The sequence below is a fragment of the Scyliorhinus torazame genome, chromosome 2 (genome assembly GCF_047496885.1).
Source record: "Scyliorhinus torazame isolate Kashiwa2021f chromosome 2, sScyTor2.1, whole genome shotgun sequence".
Classification (NCBI taxonomy): Eukaryota; Metazoa; Chordata; class Chondrichthyes; order Carcharhiniformes; family Scyliorhinidae; genus Scyliorhinus; species Scyliorhinus torazame.
In genome coordinates, this window is record NC_092708.1 from 136,366,746 (window position 1) to 136,388,709 (window position 21,964).

General features: G+C 47.0%; 1 protein-coding gene across 5 annotated transcripts in view; it reads right to left on the reverse strand.

Moving 5' to 3' along the window:
- cerkl (CERK like autophagy regulator) overlaps positions 1-21,964 on the reverse strand; it is a 252,536-nt gene that overhangs the window by 86,791 nt on the left and 143,781 nt on the right. For all 5 annotated transcript variants that reach the window (XM_072477565.1, XM_072477571.1, XM_072477558.1 and 2 more), the window contains one exon: positions 6,554-6,617. In XM_072477565.1, coding sequence (XP_072333666.1) covers positions 6,554-6,617 — 64 coding nt within the window. The remainder of the gene's footprint in view (positions 1-6,553; positions 6,618-21,964) is intronic.

The window sequence follows — 21,964 nt, forward strand, 5'->3', positions numbered from 1 at the left end:
CATTAAGTACATGAGAAGAAAAGGGAATAAAAGAAAATACATAATAGGGCAACACAGCATATACAATGTAACTACATAAGCACTGGCATCGGATGAAGCATACAGGGTGTAGTGTTAATGAAATCAGTCCATAAGAGGGTCATTTAGGAGTCTGGTGACAGTGGGGAAGAAGCTGTTTTTGAGTCTGTTCGTGCATGTTCTCAGACTTCTGTATCTCCTGCCCGATGGAAGAAGTTGGAAGAGTGAGTAAGCCGGGTGGGAGGGATCTTTGATTATACTGCCCGCTTTCCCCAGGCAGCGGGAGGTGTAGATGGAGTCAATGGATGGGAGGCAGGTTTGTGTGACGGACTGGGCGGTGTTCACGACTCTCTGAAGTTTCTTGCGGTCCTGGGCCGAGCTGTTGCCATACTAGGCTGTGATGCAGCCTGATAGGATGATTTCTATGGTGCATCTGTAAAAGTTGGTAAGAGTCCATGTGGACATGCCGAATTTCCTTAGTTTCCTGAGGAAGTATAGGCGCTGTTGTGCTTCACATGGGTTAGGTCTGTGGTGCTGTTTACAAGCTGTGGTCGAGTGCATGAGAAGTGTGGGTACCGAGGCAAGCAGGTTAAAGACCCACTTTGGTTCTCCAAAACAGTATTCCAGCTCCCAACAGTATTTAAAGGCCCCTAAACCCCTCTCTTCAACTTCCCAGCTACCCCCATGTCAGCCCATTACCCCCTCATATCACCCAAGCCACCTTTATGTCCTCATATTTCACCATGCCCCCTCAGATCATCCATGCATCCTTCAGAGTTACTCACCCAGTATGAACTAAGTACAGTCCTCAGATTCCATGTAATAGCAATGGAAAATAATTTAAATTTCTTGGGAAAAACTAAACCTCTTACCACTTATTAAAAATCCTTTTATAATTGAACCGAGGGAAAAATGCATTTTTCCATTGAAAAAAACATTGTAATTCTTGTAATTTTATTTGCGTGTGTCAACAAGTCAGAAACTACATCAAAAGGACAGTCTATTATTATACCTTCTGGAAAGTGTCATTGTCAGATGAACGGAACATTTACTGTGTTGAAACAAATTAGCACTTGAAACTCAACCAAGCATTCAGAATGGCCACAGCTATCCAAACAATCGGCTGGGAAGGAAAGAACAGCAAGTGTTCATGTGGTTAGTTTTTTTTTCCAAATATAGGGCGGGATTTTCCCAAAATCTGGCAGAATGTCAGGTTTAGACTGAAAACCAGCATGTACCTCTCCAGATGCACAGCTGAGTGCACAGAAAAACTGTGGGAGTGGTTTGTGCCGTCACGCTGGTGGAGTGAGACCTGATATAGAGGTAGCAAGGCCAGCTCCACAGAAATCAGGTGCCATTTTTATAGGACATCACAATCAGTACTAAAAGTAAACTCCAACCCCCACGGAAATGCAAGACCCACTATAAATTTCAGGGCACACCGCCCTCCCCCGTAACATGATTATCACGGCACCCCAACACCCACCACGCATGTATAGGGGGACCATCCCCCATGCAAGTATTGGGGCTTTCTCCCTCCCCCACGCAAGTATCGGGGCACTCCCCCTTCCCGCACACAAGTACCACGGCACTACCCTCACATGTAACGACCCTTACCCCCTCACAGGTATCAGGGTGCACACTCCCGCCGACCCCCCCAACCACACAAAGGGGAACCCCATTCCAATGGGGCTCCTCAATGGGCCAGCTCCTGGTGGCACTGCCATAGTGGTACTGTCACTGTAATAGGGCAGTGCAGCTATACTTACTTATGCCATCATGACTTGTTTTTGTTTTTGACGTCATGCTGGTTGGGTGGGATGTTACAGTGAGGGTGGAAGTAGCGGCGTTAAGCCGTATAGAACAATACAGCGCAGTACAGGCCCTTCGGCCCACAATGTTGCACCGAAACAAAAGCCATCTAACCTACACTATGCCATTATCATCCATATGTTTATCCAATAAACTTTTAACTGCCCTCAATGTTGGCGAGTTCACTACTGTAGCAGGTAGGGCATTCCACGGCCTCACTACTCTTTGCGTAAAGAACCTACCTCTGACCTCTGTCCTATATCTATTACCCCTCAGTTTAAAGTTATGTCCCCTCGTGCCAGCCATATCCATCCGCGGGAGAAGGCTCTCACTGTCCACCCTATCCAACCCCCTGATCATTTTGTATGCCTCTATTAAGTCTCCTCTTAACCTTCTTCTCTCCAACGAAAACAACCTCAAGTCCATCAGCCTTTCCTCATAAGATTTTCCCTCCATACCAGGCAACATCCTGGTAAATCTCCTCTGCACCCGCTCCAAAGCCTCCACGTCCTTCCTATAATGCGGTGACCAGAACTGTACGCAATACTCCAAATGCGGCCGTACCAGAGTTCTGTACAGCTGCAACATGACCTCCCGACTCCGGAACTCAATCCCTCTACCAATAAAGGCCAACACTCCATAGGCCTTCTTCACAACCCTCTCAACCTGGGTGGCAACTTTCAGGGATCTATGTACATGGACACCTAGATCCCTCTGCTAATCCACACTTTCAAGAACTTTACCATTAGCCAAATATTCCGCATTCCTGTTATTCCTTCCAAAGTGAATCACCTCACACTTCTCTACATTAAACTCCATTTGCCACCTCTCAGCCCAGCTCTGCAGCTTATCTATATCCCTCTGTAACCTGCTACATCCTTCCACACTATCGACAACACCACCGACTTTAGTATTGTCTGCAAATTTACTCACCCACCCTTCTGCGCCTTCCTCTAGGTCATTGATAAAAATGACAAACAGCAAGGGCCCCAGAACAGATCCTTGTGGTACTCCACTTGTGACTGTACTCCATTCTGAACATTTCCCATCAACCACCACCCTCTGTCTTCTTTCAGCTAGCCAATTTCTGATCCACATCTCTAAATCACCCTCAATCCCCAGCCTCCGTATTTTTTGCAATAGCCTACCGTGGGGAACCTTATCAAACGCTTTGCTGAAATCCATATACACATCAACTGCTCTACCCTCGTCTACCTGTTCAGTCACCTTCTCAAAGAACTCAATAAGGTTTGTGAGGCATGACCTACCCTTCACAAAGCCATGCTGACTATCCCTGATCATATTATTCCTATCCAGATGATTATAAATCTTGTCTCTTATAATCCCCTCCAAGACTTTACCCACTACAGACGTGAGGCTCACCGGTCTATAGTTGCCGGGGTTGTCTCTGCTCCCCTTTTTGAACAAAGGGTCCACATTTGCTGTCCTCCAGTCCTCTGGCACTATTTGTAGCCAATGATGACATAAAAATCAAAGCCAAAGGTCCAGCAATCTCTTCCCTGGCCTCCCAGAGAATCCTAGGATAAATCCCATCAGGTCCCGGGGACTTATCTATTTTCAGCCTGTCCAGAATTGCCAACACCTCTTCCCTACGTACCTCAATGCCATCTATCTCGCCTATCTCTTCAGACTCCACACACAATTTCCCATCCCTGTCCTTGACTGGTCCTACTCTTTCCCTAGTCATTCGCTTATTCCTGACATACCTATAGAAAGCTTTTGGGTTTTCCTTGATCCTTCCTGCCAAATACTTTTCATGTCCCCTCCTTGCTCGTCTTAGCTCTCTCTTTAGATCCTTCCTCGCTACCTTGTAACTATCCATCGCCCCAACCGAAACTTCACACTTCATCTTCACATAGGCCTCCTTCTTCCTCTTAACAAGAGATTCCACTTCCTTGGTAAACCACGGTTCCCTCGCTCGACGCCTTCCTCCCTGTCTGACCGGTACATACTTATCAAGAACACGCAGTAGCTGATCCTTGAACAAGCCCCACTTATCCAGTGTGCCCAACACTTGCAGCCTACTTCTCCACCTTATCCCCCCCAAGTCACGTCTAATGGCATCATAATTGCCCTTCCCCCAGCTATAATTCTTGCCCTGCGGTGTATACTTATCCCTTTCCATCATTAACGTAAACGTCACCGAATTGTGGTCACTGTCCCCAAAGTGCTCTCCTACCTCCAAATCCAACACCTGGCCTGGTTCATTACCCAAAACCAAATCCAACGTGGCCTCGCCTCTTGTTGGCCTGTCAACATATTGTTTCAGGAAACCCTCCTGCACACACTGTACAAAAAACGACCCATCTATTGTACTCGAACTATATCTTTTCCAGTCAATATTTGGAAAGTTAAAGTCTCCCATAATAACTACCCTGTTACTTTCGCTCATATCCAGAATCATCTTCGCCATCCTTTCCTCTACATCCCTAGAACTATTAGGAGGCCTATAAAAAACTCCCAACAGGGTGACCTCCCCTTTCCTGTTTCTAACTTCAGCCCATACTACCTCGGAAGAAGAGTCCCCATCTAGCATCCTCTCCGCCACCGTAATACTGCTCTTGACTAGCAGCGCCACACCACCCCCTCTTTTGCCTCCTTCTCTGAGCTTACTAAAACACCTAAACCCCGGAACCTGCAACATCCATTCCTGTCCCTGCTCTATCCATGTCTCCGAAATGGCCACAACATCGAACAGGTACCAACCCATGCTGCCAGTTCCCCTACCTTGTTTCGTATACTCCTGGCATTGAAGTAGACACACTTCAAACCACCTACCTGAACACTGGTCCCCTCCTGCGACGTCAAATCTGTGCTCCTGACCTCTATACTCTCATTCTCCCTTACCCTAAAACTACAATCCAGGTTCCCATGCCCCTGCTGCATTAGTTTAAACCCCCCCCAAAGAGCACTAACAAATCTCCCCCCCAGGATATTTGTGCCCCTCAGGTTCAGATGTAGACCACCCTGTCTGTAGAGGTCCCACCTTCCCCAGAAAGAGCCCCAGTTATCCAGAAATCTGAATCCCTCCCGCCTGCACCATCCCTGTAGCCACGTGTTTAAATGCTCTCTCTCCCTATTCCTCATCTCACTATCACGTGGCACGGGCAACAACCCAGAGATAACAACTCTGTTTGTTCTAGTTCTGAGCTTCCATCCTAGCTCCCTGAAAGCCTGCCTGACATCCTTGTCCCCTTTCCTACCTAGTATAGTTAGATTCAAATTTATTATAAAATATGCTAATCAGGCACTTGCTCTTCCTAGGTGTAAACCTGATCGCGTCATGGGAGGGGGGTCGGGGAAAATCCCACACCGCAATCTTGCCGGTGCAAATCCCGTTTTGGGCCTCACGGAATGTTTAGTTGCCCTTATATGATTTGTGTCCACAGCTAACGCGGCCGCTATATGACGGCTGTAGCTTTTAAAAAAATCTCTGCACCATTTTCTTTATATATCAGCTACGGCCATTTAAATCACAGTGGAAACATTGACAGCACAGGATGATATAATTTGTCACTGCATTATAACGCTTTCTCCATGGGAAAAACACTGTAATGCACATGAATAAATACACAATACTGGTCAATGTAAGGGTCAACTTACCTTTAAAGGACAGATCCCGGTGATGAATCTCCACATTAAAACCACATCTACATTATAATGCTGCACCTCTTGGTAACATTTGAAGGTGTGACATCACTTATACTAACTTTCAGAATATTCCAGACTCCTCTTTATGAACTCTCACCCTTCTACTGTTTAAATGGGCTCCCAAAAATTCCCCACCGCCAGATGGAAATAGTGTAAGGGAGGAAATCCAATTTTCATCTCCCATTTAAAATGGGGAACCGGGGCCTTAGTGGGTGCGGGTGTGCATTTACATACCAAGCATTTCCAGTTCACAAAAAGATCCAAAGAAAATAGCATGGACCAGGAATGCACAGGAAAATTAGATTTCCTCCAATAAAAATGCGGTGTGGCCATTCGCGCACCGAAACACACCTCCACACCCAGACAAAAATTCAGCTCCCGAAGATCCTCTGGACGAAACAAATTTTTGATATCAGTGAGGAAAAAGTGTCTTGGGGTAAACAAGAGGTAACTGCAGGCTAAAATCATCAAAACCATGCACTAATTACTTTTTAATTTCCTTACAAAATTTTGTGAAGCTGGAAAAACTATTCAGTATTCAAAGGGCTAATATGAATTATCTCAGATATGATAGACTGCCTAAAAGCACGACCTGCAGACGTAAGCTCTGATGAAGCCAAAATTCAGCATTACATTTTTTCTTTAACAAAGGATGACAATGTTTAAGTCTCAACCACATAAGATAATGCCATCATTGTACATTACAAACATGAGCTGAAAATATTAGAGAGTTAAATTTGACTCTAATATAAGCACCAGGGAGATAAACTATTGTATAAAACCTTAATACCAGTAGTCCTTTGCAGAAAGCTTCTTCATCAATGCTTACAGAGCAAGTAATTAAATTCTCACTTGCTGTGACTGTACACAAAGAGTTCTTTGTCTAAAATAAATTATTTCAATTGCAAATGGTTGATTATTGTCATTGAGTTATTGCATTATTGGTACATTATCAGAAAGCCATGTGGAGGAGATAATTTCAGGGGAAACCTATTATAGATTGACAGAATTCAACAAATATTTTGACAGTTTTGGTTTAGGGTTTACATACCCATCAAATGCTTGAATATCACATTCTTTGAGAACTGAAAAAGCATGCCCTTCATGCTCCGTAACTACAAAAGAAAGACATGGTCAGGAATTAAAATTGAAGTAATCTGAAGATTTGACAACTTAAAAAAAAAAAGAGGTACCTTTGAACTTGTGGTTGCCATATGTATGAACATATGGTAAGGCTATAAAAGGCAAATTATATTAGAACGTGTATTTTATAATTAAGAAAAAAGCAATGCAAACACGTAATTAGATGCCAAGGCAGTCAGTACTGATTTTTACAAAATAGAATACTCCTGCATAAAATCTTCTCAGTATCTATTTTTACAATGTATTACAGCATACAACAATTTGATTTTGTGCATTTTTACTTCGAAGGTTAAGTTAACTTAAAATGAGAGAAACAAGGAATAGAAATATTACTCTGAATGTAAAAACATGAAGTGCATGAAAACACCAGTGACAGCATCAAATGATAGTAGGGAGAAGGTGGCAAAGCGACACACCAGAGCCTGCGCTCTCCAGAGGATCAGAATCTGTCATTCCACATTGCCATCTCTACTGTGTTTATGCCCTATGTGGCATTCTAAATGCCAATGAAAATGGGATGAGCTGGCATGCTGCAGATGGCACTAGGCATCATAACTGCATTTAGCATTTTCTAGGGCAGCTTTGCCAGAAGAGACGGCCCAGCTGGATCTACCCATCAAAGATTTCTGCTGACTGACATGACACTTGCAGATGAATTTTTTGTGTAAGAATGCACATCATTATTTGCAAGATTACATTAATCTTTCATGCTTGCCTGTTTTCCGGTACCAGTGTGTTTTTGGTTATACCTTCAGCAATATATTACTTTAGAAATACATAAATGTTGACCATCAGATGAGTTCAAAGAATCACTGAAGAATGAAGGATACAATGTACAATGTGTACAATGTCTGATCTCCCTCATTAAATGTACATGCATAAATGTACTTAATCTAAATATAATAGACTATCAATACATGAACAGATCCTTGAAATTATGACATATTGGATTATAAGTATTTTCCTTTCAGTATAAATAAGAAAAAAACAATTAACCGTCTCAGTTTAACAAACTCCATTTTATATTTAATTGCCAGTGAGTCCATCTGTATCACAGCAAAATATTCCAGTCATTCAGTGTAACTGTAGGGGGAATAGTGAACAGTTAAATAAATTGGATTATAGGACCAATGATTTCCACTGCACATGTGGCACAGTAAATAAATCTGCTCAGCAGAATATGCTGACTGACATATCTGTGGTTATCCAAGAACAGTACAATTATTCACCATCTCAAAAAGGCAATTCATTAATCCTTTTAGGGTTGCTAACTGAAACTAGATCAATAATACAAATATTGCAACACTTATTATTTAAAATATAAACTTTAAATTTAAACAAATGTTGTGGTGTAATGCATGTATTTCGTTCACTTTTTAGAATATTCTGGTTAGAATGGCAGAAAGATCTAGTTCATACACATTGTATTATAACAATAAAACATGCAAATATCATATGGTATACAAAGGGCTAATTGATTGCTGCAACATTTAGACCATATCTGAACGACCGTATAATTATTTATTTTCAGTAACATCTTCAAGATAATATAGGCACTTTTCATCTGCCGACAATTTTTCAGTGTGAACAGAACCATTTTAATAACTATTGCTAACTTGCCAGCCAGACTCACTCAACTTGATTTTCAGGCAGGCCTTAAAATAAGAATCAATACTCCTCTTCAAAACAAGCACAAGCCACGTTAAAATATTTGAATCAGCGTCCAACGTTGCATATTGGCTTTCCACTGAATGAAGGCACTGTCCAGTGAAATTGAGTGTTGAGAAGCTGCACTTTAAAGTCTTTAAAGGGACCACTGTAGACTGCTCACAACAACGATCCTAACCAGGTCCACATTGACTCTTACCAATGTTTACAGATGCACCATAGAAAGCATCCTATCTGGTTGCATCACAGCCTGGTATGGCAACTGCTCAGCCCAAGACCGTAAGATACTACACAGAGTCGTGAACACAGCCCAGTCCATCACACAAATCCGCCTCCCATCCGTTGACTCTGTCTACACCTCCCACTGCCGTGGGAAAGCGGGCAGCATAATCAAAGACCCCTCCCACCCCTCCAACCTCTTCCATCGGGCAGGAGATATAAATGTCTGAGAACATGCACTAACAGATTCAAAAACAGCTTCTTCCCCGCTATTACCAGACTCCTGAATGACCCTCTTATGGGCTGAACTAATCTCTCCACGCTTCTTCTCTGTTGAGTAGTACTACACTCCGTATGCATCACCCGATGTCTGTGTCTATGTATATACATTGTGTATCATTTGTTTTTTCATGTATGTCTGTAATGTACGCAGAACAATAGTTTTCACTGTACCTCGGTACATGTGCCAATAAGCCCAAATCCAAATAAACGAGCCTTGCTCTGGCCCCCACAAAAAACTCCTACCAGCCTCTGTCCCGATTCACCGAACCATCAATGATAACCAAAACAAAAACTCATCCGCATTCCTTTTTGTTTCAGATAAAAGCCTGCAGGGACAACTTGATGGTACCTAAATCTTGGCAGTACATTATTTTCAAATCAATTCCATGAATAATAAGCTGAGAGGCCTTCAGCAGACAAGTAATTACACGACAATTTAGTGCAAAGCAACCTACATATAGTCCTTCTCCCTCCATCAAAGGACTCAGGGTCTTGACACCACTCCAATCTTCCCATGGTGATCTTGGGGAGTGGCAGATGGGTCAGGAACTCAGCATCTGCTTCCCCACCAATATTTGGACGGTGAGGCCGAAGCAGCCATCAGCAGGGACTGGATGATGGAATTTAATACTGGGGTGTGGATATTGCACCTGGTCACTGATTTTCCCACTTTTGCTGCTTTCCCACATGATTTGGGATAGCATATTTGTGGTTTCGAAGCATTGAAGAGAAACAATGGTATTTGGAACACTTCTGGCCAGTGTGGCAGCACATACTGAGAGGGACGAGCACGGCATGATGTACATGCGCTGGAAGCATGCCTTCAACTACATGAGAGATACTCAAGTAGCATCAAATAATGGGTTAACCATTCAACTTCCAGGTGAGGTGCATTTGATTTAATTTTACTGGTGTAGGTTTGTGGAAGTGCTGTGTTGTGATCTTGGAGGAGTTTGTCTGATTTGTTAGATTTTCAAAGGAGTAGTTCTGCATCCTGACAAGGAGCTCAGAGGATTCTTGCACATGAAAGCAGGCAACATCAGTCACATCTCATATTTTGTCCTGCACTGCTGGGCACGGTGGCTCTGTACAGCAGAAGGGGAGGCTGCATCATCTTCTCAATGTCCAGATGGTGTGTGACCACGACCAGAAGATCTTCTTGGTTAGTGCCTCCTGTCTTCAAAGCAGCCACAATGCTTTAATCCTGCGGCAATCGTACAATCCCATGGCTATTAAAAGGAGTGCTATGAGGATATTCTGAAGGCTTCATGCAAGGACAAGAAATCCCAAGCCAGCTCATCCAAACTTAATTGCCTGCGGTATCCTATCCACTTTGCCGCAGATCGGACTTAGCAGTCATCCACATGCCCACTGTAACCCCACCAAATATCCCGCATACTTCAATTTTCCTGTGCCACTTCCCTCCTGCCTCCACCCAGTTTTGTAATCTCGCTGTGCCACCTTTAATTTATCCCCTTTGGGGTATTTTAACCCCTGTGCCCTCACAACCTCTAGCCCAATCTAGGAAACTGCAGTAGCTCACTGATAGCACTCTCGCTTCTGAGTTAAAGGTTGCGGGTTCACGTTCTACTTCAAAGGCTTGAGCACAAAATGCAGGATGACATTGCAGTACAGCATTGGGGGAGTGTTGCTTTGTCAGAGGTGCTATTCTTTAGATGAAATGTGAAACCAGGGCCCTCGCAAATACATGTAAATCATTCCATGGAACTATTTCCAAGAAGAGCAGGGAAAATCCCACTAATATCCTTGCTAATATTTATCCCTCGATCAAAGTCACAAGATAATCCAATGGATTATCTGGTCATGAACACATTGCTGTTTGTGGTCCACTGCTGTGCATCATGTGGCTGCTGTGTTTCCTACATCGCAACAGTAACAATGGGCACGATCTAACAGCCGATAGAAGGCAGCGCGCTGCAGCGCAATGTGGCCGGCAGAAGCTGGGAGAGTCCGCTCACAGGATCTACCAGGCTCGCAACGCCTCACGAAATCTAATGCGATCTTGCGAGATGTTGCGGTGTGAATCCCACCCATTGTGGATGGGATCACGTTTTGGCAAATCTGCATATTAGAGCGAGACAGCTGGTCTCACTTTAATATGCAGTTTCCCAAAGCGCTGGAGACATTGGGATCTATCCTGTTCGCCTTGGAGACATCGGGCAAGTGCCGTTTAGTACTGGTCTCCACAAATTGGGATCCAGGTCTCCCAGGGGATCAGAGGCCCCCAGGTGCTTACCTTCTGGGAAGGATGGCACCCTGCTGAGAGGTAGCGTGGCACTGCCAAGGTACCCAGGTGGCACTGCCAGCCGGTAAGGGCACTGCCCAGGGTACCGGGTCGGCACTCCCAAGGCACCAAGCTGGAATTTTTCACACGGCGGTAATTGGGCCAGGTGTGCCCTGCGCGGGTGTTGCGGGGGTGGTGCAGGGGGCGGGGGGGCCCAGGAACCACTTCATAGTGAGTTAAGGCTTGGGGAGGTGATCGGAGGCTCCAGAGCGTCGGGGACCCTTTTGGTGAGTTACGGTTTGGGGAGGTGGACCACAGTATCGGGCGTTCGCTTGCTACACTGAGGATTCTGACGACTGGATCTCTAGTACAAAAAACGACTCGGCCACGTGTTCCCCACTGAGACCCCTCCCCCCCCCATATCTAGCTGGACGCATGTTAAATAGCGGGGTGTTTCTCGGAGCTGTTTGACATCCCAATTTTGAAAGAAATTTGGCGGCACTGTCTTGCCCCAAACTTTCCACTATATGATTATGCGACATAGGAGCAGAATTAGGCCATTCAGCCCATCGAGTTTGATCCGCTATTCAATCATGGATGATATTTTTCTCATCCCCATTCTCCTGCCTTCTCCCCATAACCCCTAATTCCCTTATTAATCAAGTATCTATCTATCTCTGTCTTAAAGACACTCAATGATTTGACCCCCACAGCCTTCTGCGGCAATGGGTTCCACAGATTTACCACCCTCTGGCTGAAGAAATTCCTCCTCATCTCAGTTTCAAAAAATTGTCCCTTCAGTTTGAAGCTGTAGCCTCGAGTTCTAGTTTGTCCTCCATTCTTCCCACCGAAGTGCATAATCTCACACTTTTCCACATTGTTTTCCATCTGCCACTTCTTTGGCCATTCTCCTAGTATGACCAAGTCCTTCTGCAGCCCCCCTGCATCCTCAATACGACTTGTCCCTCTGCATATCTTTGCATCATCTGCAAATTTAGCAACAGTGCTCTCAGTTCCTTCTTCCAGATCGTTCATGTATATTGTGAAAAGGTTTGGTCCCAACACCGACCGCTGAGGCACACCACTAGTCACCGACTGCCATCCTGAAAAAGACTCTACTATCCCAACTCTCTGCCTTCTGCCAGTCAGCCAATCCTCTATCCGTGCCAGTATCCTACCCTGAACACCAAGAGCTCTTAACTTTTTTTACAGCCTCCTGTACGGCACCTTGTCAAGGGCCTTCTGGAAATCCAAATAAATCACATCCACTGGTTCTCCTTTGTCTAACTTCCTTGTTACATCCTCAAAGAATTCTAACAGATTTGTCAGACTTGTCCCCTTGACGAAGCCGTGCTGGCGCAGTCCTATTTTAATCATACACTTCCAGGTACTGCCCAATCTCATCTTTAATAATGGACTCTAAAATTCTTTTTTTTTAGAAAACATTTTATTGAAGCATTTGTAATTTTAACATTTTAACACTCTAAACAACCGAGCGGTCCGACACATGCAACAACCTCACAGTAACATATCGAACCTCCCCCCGCCCTACCTCCTGTCTACCCATATATTAGATTCTCTAGCCGTATTCTTCACTGCCATGCCTCCCTTCACCCCCCCCCCCCCTTCCTTTTGCTGACGGTCAGTTTTCCTTAAAGAAGTCGATGAAAGGTTGCCACCTCCGAGCGAACCCTTGAATTGAACCCCTTAAAGCGAACTTAATCTTCTCTAGTCTGAGGAGCCCCGCCATGTCACTAACACACACTCCTGACTTTGGAGGCTCCGAGTCTCTCCATCCCAGCAAAATCCGTCTCCGGGCCACCAAGGAGGCAAAGGCCAAAACGTCGGCCTTCCTCCCCCCCCGGGCTCCCAGATCTTCAGACACTCCAAATATCACCATCTCTGGGCTCGGTGTACCTCTCCCTTTCAGGACCTCTGACATGACATCTGAGAATCCCTGCCCAAATCCCCTCAGCCTTGGACACGCCCAAAACATGTGTACATGATTCGCCGGGCTTCCCCCACACCGCCCACATCTGTCCTCCACCTCCTCGAAAAACCTACACATCCAGGCCACAGTTATATGAGCCCTATGGACCACCCTGAACTGGATGAGGCTAAGCCTGGCACACGACGAGGATGAATTGACTCTCCTCAGGGCCTTTTCCCATAGTCCGACTTGCAACTCTCCCCCCAACTCGTCCTCCCACTTCCTCTTCACATCCCCGATTGGGACCCCTTCCCATTCCATCAATTCCTTATATATTCCGAGACCCTCCCCTTCCCAACCCCTGTTTTTGACATCACCTTATCTTGTAGTCCCCTTAGGGGGAGGCGAGGAAAGCCTGGAACCTGCCTCCGGACAAAGCCCCGTACCTACAGGTACCGAAATCCGTTCCCACCCAGCAACTCAAACTCCTCCTCTAGCTCCTCCAGGCTCAGGAAACCCTCCTCAATTAAGAGATCCCCAAATCTTTCAATCGCTGCCCGCTGCCACCTCCTAAAGCCCCTCCCCCCCCCCAGAGCAAACCGTGGCTATCACAGATCGGTGACCACACGGATCCAGTCTCATGTGCTGCCTCCATTGCCCCCACACTCTCAGGGCTGCCACTACCACTGGGCTTGTGCAATACCGAGCCGGTGAGAACGGCAGAGGTGCCGTTAACAGAGCCTCCAGACTCGAGCCCTTACAAGATGCCGCCTCCACTCGCTCACACATCGACCCCTCACCCACTACCCACTTCCTAACCATCGATATATTAGCCGCCCAATAATAATTAATAAAGTTCGGAAGGGCCAAGCCCCCCTCCACATGCCCCCGTTCCAGAAGCACCTACTTCACCCTCGGGGCGTTACCAGCCCATATAAAACCCAAGATCGCCCCGTTCATCTTCCTGAAAAATGCCTTAGGGATGAAGATTGGGAGACATTGAAACACAAACAGCAATCTCGGGAGGACTGTCATCTTCACAGTCTGTACCCTCCCCGCCAAAGACAACGGGAGCACGTCCCACCTGCGGAAGTCCCCTTTCATTTGCTCAATCGTCCTGCCCAAATTTAACTTATGGAGCTGACCCCAGTCCCTTGCTACCTGAATCCCCTGGTACCTAAAACTCCTTCCCACCACTTTAAACAGCATCTCCCTCAGTCTCCTCTCCTGCCCCCTTGCCTGGATCACGAAGACCTCGCTCTTGCTCATGTTTAATTTGTAACCTGAGAACCGACCAAATTCCTCCAATTTCCCCATAATTCCTGCAATTCTCCCCAACGTGTCTGTTATGTAAGGAAGCAAATCGTCCACATAGAGCGAGACCCTATGCTCCACACTCCCTCTCACTATCCCCTGCCAAATGTTCGACGACCGAAGCACCATTGCCAAAGGCTCAATGGCCAGGGCAAACAGTAGCGGGGGAGAGTGGACACCCCTGCCTTGTCCCCCTTCACATACTAAAATACCCTGACCAAACCTGGTTGGTCCTTACAATCGCCACCAGTGCCTGATATAGCAGCCGGACCCACTCCACAAATCCCTACCCAAACACAAACCTTCCCAGGACATCCCACAGGTATTTCCATTCTACCCGATCAAAGGCTTTTTCTGCATCCATGGCCACCACCACCTCGACCTCGCGCCCCTCCGCTGGATCATTATCACGTTTAGGAGCTGTCTAATGTTGGACGTCAGGTGACGTCCCTTCACAAATCCCGTCTGGTCCTCCCCTATTACCCCCGGGACACAATCCTCTCTGCGCGTGGCCAAGATCTTTGCCAGCAATTTCGCATCAACATTTAAAAGGGAGATCGGCCTATACGATCCACAACTCTCCGGATCCTTATCCCACTTCAAAATAAGGGAAATCGATGCCTACGATAACGTTGGGGGGAGCACACTCAACTCCTTAGACTCATTAAAAGCCTTCACCAGGAGCAGCCCCAGCAACCCAGAAATCTTTTTATAGAACTCAACCGGATATCCATCAGGTCCCGGGGCCTTACCCGATTGCATCGCCCCCAACCCGTCTATAACTTCCCCAAGCCTAATTGGGGCTCCCAAGCCTTCCACCAACCCCATATCTATCCTTGGGAACTCCACTTCCACCCCAAGAATCGCTTCATACTCTCCTCCTCGGCTGGGGGTTCCGATTTATATAATCTACTGTAAAATTCATTAAACACATCGTTCACCCCTGCCGGATCCACCACCATCTTCCCCCTTGTATCCTTTACTTTCCAATCTCTCTCACCGCCTTCTGTTTCCTCAGCTGATGCACCAGCATCCTGCTGGCTTTTCCCCCATATTCAATGACCGCCCCCTTAACCCTCCTCAGCTGTCCCTAGGCCTTACCTGTGGACAGGAGCCCAAATTCCAGCTGTAGTCTCTAACGCTCCCTCAGGAGCCCATCATCCGGAGACTCCGCATACCTCCTGTCCACCAGCTAAATTTAGCGTACCAACCTGTCCAACTCAGCCCGTTCAGCCCTCTCCTGTTGGGCCTAAATTGAAATGAGTTCCCCCCTAATAACCGCCTTCAGTGCCTCCCACACCACCCCAGCCGAGATCTCACCCGTGTCATTGATCCGTATGTATCCCCGAATGGTCTCCCTCACCCGCTCGCACACCTCATCCCCCGCTAGCAGCCCTACATCTAACCTCCATTGAGGCCTTTGGGCCTTTCCTTTGCTAACATGCAGGTCTACCCACTGTGGGGTGTGGTCTGACACCACAATTGCTGAATATTCAATATCCGCCACCTCAGCCAGCAGCGTTTTGTCCAGCACCAGGAAGTCTATCTGGGAATACACCTCATGCACATGGGAGTAGAATGAAAACTCCTTACTCCTTGGCCTCCCGAATCTCCATGGATCCACAGCCCCCCCCCCCCCCCCCCCCCCCCCCGCCATGCACTACATGAACTCCCGCAGTTCCTTTGCCATAGCTGACACCTTTCCAGACTTGAGACTCGACCGATCCAACCTCGGATCCAGGACCTTGTTAAAGTTTCCCCCCCATAATCAGTCGATGTGAATCCAAGTCCAGGATCTTCCCTAGCACCCTCCAAACAAACTAGCTCTTCCTGCGGCTCTTCGTGCAAACAATCAAAACAAAGGCAAAAAGCAAAAATAAACAACAATCCCTCCCAAGGTCCAAGCACAAAGGCCCACCCCTCCTCCCTTAACAAAGTACTATATACTAACCTCACCCCAAACAGAACCGAAAAAACGAGAAGAAGCAAACAGAACCTCCGAAACAAGTCCGAACATCGCAAATCAAAAGTTAAAAGTTTTACAAAGCCTAGCTCAGTTCCCCGCGGTCAAAGTTCAAGGATCTCCTTCTCCTATCAGTTTATTCTCTTTCAAAAAGTCAACTGCATCCTCCACTGAGCCAAAGTACAGTTCCCAACCCTCCTAGGTCACCCATAGGCGGGCTGGGTACAGCAGTCCAAACTTTATGGCCTTCTTATACAGGGCCGATTTGACCTTACTAAAGCTTGCCCTCCTCTTTGCGAGTTCTGCTCCCAGGTCCTGGTACACCCGGCTCCCGACATCTTCCCACGTACATCGCCTTGTCTGCCTAGCCCACCTCATAATATGTTCCTTGTCCAGGAACCGATGCAGTCGTACCACCATCGCCCTCGGGGGTTCACCCCCCTGAGGCTTGCTGCGCATTAGCGCCCTGTGGGCCCGGTCCACCTCCAACAGTCTGTCGAAGGCACCTTCTCCAACATCTTCCCCACATGCGCACCAGCGTCCGATCCTTCGCTTCCCTCCGACAGACCCACGATCCGAATGTTCTGCCTCCGAAAACAGTTCTCTAAGTCCTCCACTTTCTCCAGCAGTCGCTTCTGCTGGTCTTGCAGCATCCCAATCTCTGCTGCCATCGAGGTGGACTGTTCCTCATGTTCCCCCGCCTGCTCCTCCAGCCTCTGGATCGCCTGTCCCTGGGTCGTCAGTCTCACCTCCATGCGGTCAACCACCGCCTTGATCGAGTCCACCGCCCGGGCCAGGTCCTCCGCACACTCCTTACGTTGTTGGGTGAACCTCTCGTTTAGGAATATCACCAACTGGTCCATCGACCACTGAGTGAATGGGGCCGGACCCTGAGCATCTGCCATTTCCACACTCGATATCTGCTCCTCACTCGCCACCACCTTCTGGTTCCTCCTTTTCTGATTTTTTTCTGAACCGCAGCACCATAAACTAGGGGTCTCCTCCTTCTGTTCTCATTTCTACACCTTTACTTTACAAAATTCCTGCAACAATCCCGCGTAAAAGCCACAAAAAGACCACCATGAGCGGGAGCTGCCAAATGTGCGACCTTTCACTCCATGGCCGCCACCGGAAGTTCCTACTCTAAAATCTTACCAGTGACCAAAGTCAGGCTAACCAGCATATAATTTCCTATCTTCTGCCTCCCTCCCTTCTTAAATGGGGGTGTCACATTAGCTGTTTTCCAGTCCTCTGGGACACTCCCTGTCTCCAGTGATTCCTGAAAGATCACCACCAATTCCTCCACAATCTCCTCAGCTATCTTTTTTCGAACCCTGGGGTGTAGTCCATCCGGCCCAGGTGACGTATCCACCTCAGACCTTGCAGTTTCCCCAGAAACTTCTCCTGTGATGGCCACTACACTCACCTCTACCCCCAGATTCTCCTGAAGTTCTGGTGTCGTCCTCCATGAAGACTGATGCAAAGTAATGTTCAATTCCTCTGCCATTTCTTTGTTCCCTATTACTACTTCACCAGCCTCATTTTCCAGTGGTCCAATGTATACTCTTGCCCCTCTCTTACCTTTTTTAAATAATAATAATCTTTATTGTCACAAGTAGGCTTACATTACCACTGCAATGAAGTTACTGTGAAAAGCCCCTAGCTGCCACATTCCGGCGCCTGTTCGGGTACACGGGGAGAGATTTCAGAATGTCCAAATTACCTAACAGCACGTCTTTTGGGACTTGTGGGAGGAAACCGGAGCGCCAGGAGAAAACCCATGCACACACAGGGAGAACGTGCAGGCTCCGCACAGGCAGTGACCCAAGCTGGGAATCGAACCTGGGACCCTGGCGCTGCGAAGCAATGGTGCTTACCACTGTACTGCCGGGCTGCAGGGGGACTTCAATATGCAGGTGAACTGGGAAAATCAGATTGGTAACGGATCCCAATAAAAGGAATTTGTGGAATGTCTACGAGATGGTTTTTGGAGCATCTTGTGACAGAGCCCACTAGGGAACAAGCAATTCTGGATTTGGTATGTGTAATGAGGCAGACCTGATTAAGGAACTTAAGGTGAGAAACTCTTGCCATCATCTTTTATAGTGCTAGCTAGCTTACACTGATATTTCATCTTATCCCCCCTTATTACCTTTTTAGTTGTCCTCTGCTCGCTTTTAAAGGCTTCCCAATCCTCTGATTTCGCACTAATCCTCGCCACATTGTATGCTTTTTCTTTTACTTTTATGCTATCCCTGACTTTCCTCGTCAGCCATGGATGCCTCGTCCTCCCCATAGCATGTTTCCTCCTCTTTGGGATGAATTTCTTTTGTGCCTCTCGTATAACCTCCAAAAACTCCTGCCATTGCTGTTCCACTGTCTTTCCTGCTAGGCTCCTTTTCCAATCAATTCTGGCCAGCTCCTTCCTCATGTCTTTGTAGTTCTAAAACCATTACATCTGACTCCAGCGTCTCCTCTCAAACTGCAGGGTAAATTCTATCATATTGTGGTCACTGCTCCCCAAGGGTTTCTTCACCTTAATCAGATCTACCTGATCACCAAATCTAGAATTGCCTGTTCCCTAGTAGGCTCTGTCACAAGCTGCTCCAAAAAACCATCTTGTAGTCATTCCACAAATTCCTTTTCTTGGGATCTGCTACCAACCTGATTTTCCTGGTCCACCTACATATTGAACCCGATAATTATTGCGATATTGACTTTTTTTACATGCCTTTTCTATCTCCTGATTTATTTTCTGCCCCACATCCAGACTACTGCTAGGGGGCCTGTCCATAACTCCCATCAGGGTCTTTCTTCACTTGCGATTCCTCAACTCTACCGACACAGATTCTATGCCTTCTGATCCTATATCGCATCTTGCCATCGATTTAATTTCATTCCTTACTAACAATGCAACCCCGCCCCCTCTGCCCATCTGCCTGTCCTTTCGATAGGACACATACCCTTGGATATTTAGATCCCAGCCCTGATCCCTTGCAGCCATGTCCCTTTGATGCCCACAACGTCGTACCGGGCAATTTCAATGTGCACAAGATGCTCATTTACCTTGTTTCGTATACTGTGCCCATTTAGATACAACACCCTCAGTCCTGCATTCACCGCCCCCTTCTCATATTTGTCCCCTTTTTTGCTCTGCCTGAAGTTAGATTCCTGCCACCTTCTATACTCTCTGTTCTATGACGTGTTCTGCAAACTTTACTAACCTTTCCTGAAGAGTTAAACTAGTTTAACTAGTAAAAAGTCCTCATCATTAACTTGCACTTCTACCTTCTCCTTTAACTTCGGTTTTCTAATTCTCCATGCAACTGAACTCTGCTCCCCACTATTTAGTTTAATGCCCTATCTATAGCCCTAGTTATGCGATTCGCCAGGACTCTGGTCCCAGCATGATTCAGATGAAGACTGTCCCATCGGAACAGGTCCCCTCTTCCCCAGTACTAACGCCAATGTCTCATGATTTCAAACCCATTCCTCCCACACCAATCTTTGAGCCATGCATTTACCTCCTTAATCTTATTGACCCTGTGCCAATTAGCTCGTGGCTCAGGTAGTAATCCAGAGATTATTACTTTTTTGGTTCTGTTTTGAAATCAGATCCTAGCTGTTCATACTCCCTCAGCAAAACTTATTTCCTTGTTCTACCTATATCATTGGCACCTATGTGGATCACGACAACTGGATCTTTACCCTCCCACTCCAAGTTCCTCTGCAGCCCAGATGAGATATCCCGAACCTGAGCACCAGGCAGGTAACACAGCCTTCGTGATTCTCGATCTTGGTCACAGAGAACAGTGTCAATGTCCCTAACTATACTATCCCAATTACGACGACATTTATTTTCTCTCCCCCCACTTGAACGGCTCCCTGTACCATGGTGCTGTGATCATTTTGCTCATCCTCCCTGCAGTCCCTGTTCCCATCCACACAGGGAGCAAGAATCTCAAACCTGTTGGACAGAGGCAAGAGCTGAGGCTCCTGCAACCCTACCTCCTAGATACCTCTAAATGCCTCACTCGCAGCCACACCCTCCTGTTCCTGACCACTTGTTGAATTTAAGTTAGTTATTTTAAGAGGTGTGACTGCCTACTGTAACATCAGGTACCTCTCCCCCTCGCTGATGTGTCGCAGCGTCCGAAGCTCAGAATCCAGCTCATCAACGCCGAGCCAGAATTCCTCAAGCAACCAACATTTAGTACAGATAGGGGCGGGATTCTCTGATCCCGCCCCTAAGTGTTGACAACGTTATAAATGCTGTCTCGTTTCTCGACGGCGTCAACATGGCCTCAGGAGCAGTGATTTTGACCCCTACAGGGAGCCAGTACGGCACTGGAGCGACCCACGCTGTTCCAGCTGCCGATCACGGCATCAGATGGGTGCCGCAGGTCTGCGCATGCGGTGGGACCGGCGCCAATGCGCGCATGCGCAGTAGCTCTCTTCTCCACTTCTGTCCCGACGTAACATGGCGTAGGGCTACAGGTGCCGGCGCGGAACAAAAGAGGCCCCCAGCCCGAGAGGCCGGCCCGCCGATTGGTAGGCCCCGATTGAGGGCCAGGCCACAGCGGAGGCTCCCCCCGGGGCCACCCCCAGATGCATGCATGCCGAGGTCCCTCCGGGTAAGACCAGGTGTGAACGGCGTCGGCTGGCCTCGGATTATTTTGCATATCCGCTCGGCCCACCCCGGGCGGAGAATCGCTGGGGTGGGGGGGCGCGCGGAGGGACCCCCGACCGGTGCTGCGCCGATTCTCCGCTCTACGGAGAATCGGTGTACTGGTGTCGGGGCGGTGTCGCGCGATTCGCTCCCGTCCCGGCGATTCTCCGGCCCGGACTGGGCTGAGAGAATCCCGCCCAATGTCTCTGAGAACCACAATGGGGTCCAGCAGCTCCCACAACAACACATCACTTGGCCCTCTATCTCTATTTTATTTAATTCATTTTTAATTTGGTTTTTAAATTTAATTTTTTCTTTATAACCTTTTTTTTTATCTCTCCCTATTCCGTCAGTCTGAAAGCAATTTTTAACCACTAGCCTTGCTGCAAATGAAATAGTATCCAAATATGCACTACCATGAGTCTCTGGAAGTCTGATTGGAAAATTAGAGGCATTATTTTATAGAATTAAATTTATCTAATGAGACATGGTTTTTTACTTAGCTCTCTTCAGCATTTAGCTGTACACAATAATATTTCAGCATCACGCTTCTCAAATTACATCACATTCAGATAATGATTGTGCTAAGCATCTGCATTTTTTTAGTACATACACTATTTAATGAAGCCAAGTGCATAATCAAGACAGGGATTTGGAGTTGGACTTTCGTGGAAGAGGTGGGAAAGTCAAGTCAGGAAACTTCCCAACCCATTGCCTTTAAAAAGGCCGCTGGCCACCATATTTTCATTCTGAGGATGTGGATCCGGGTGGAATTGAACCCCCTGTCTCCGGAGGCAAGCCTAAGTCGACAATGGAGATGGGTAGATGGCTCGGCCAGCAGGCTAGAGTGTCCTTCTGTTTACTGGGACATCAGCCCAGCTTTAATGTGAATATCAGGCGCTCAAACCCACATTGGATTGGATTTGTTTATTGTCATATGTACCGAGGTACAGTGAAAAGTATTTTTCTGCGAGTAGCTCAAACAGATTATTTAGTACAATGAAAGAAAATTTTAAAAAAAGAACATAC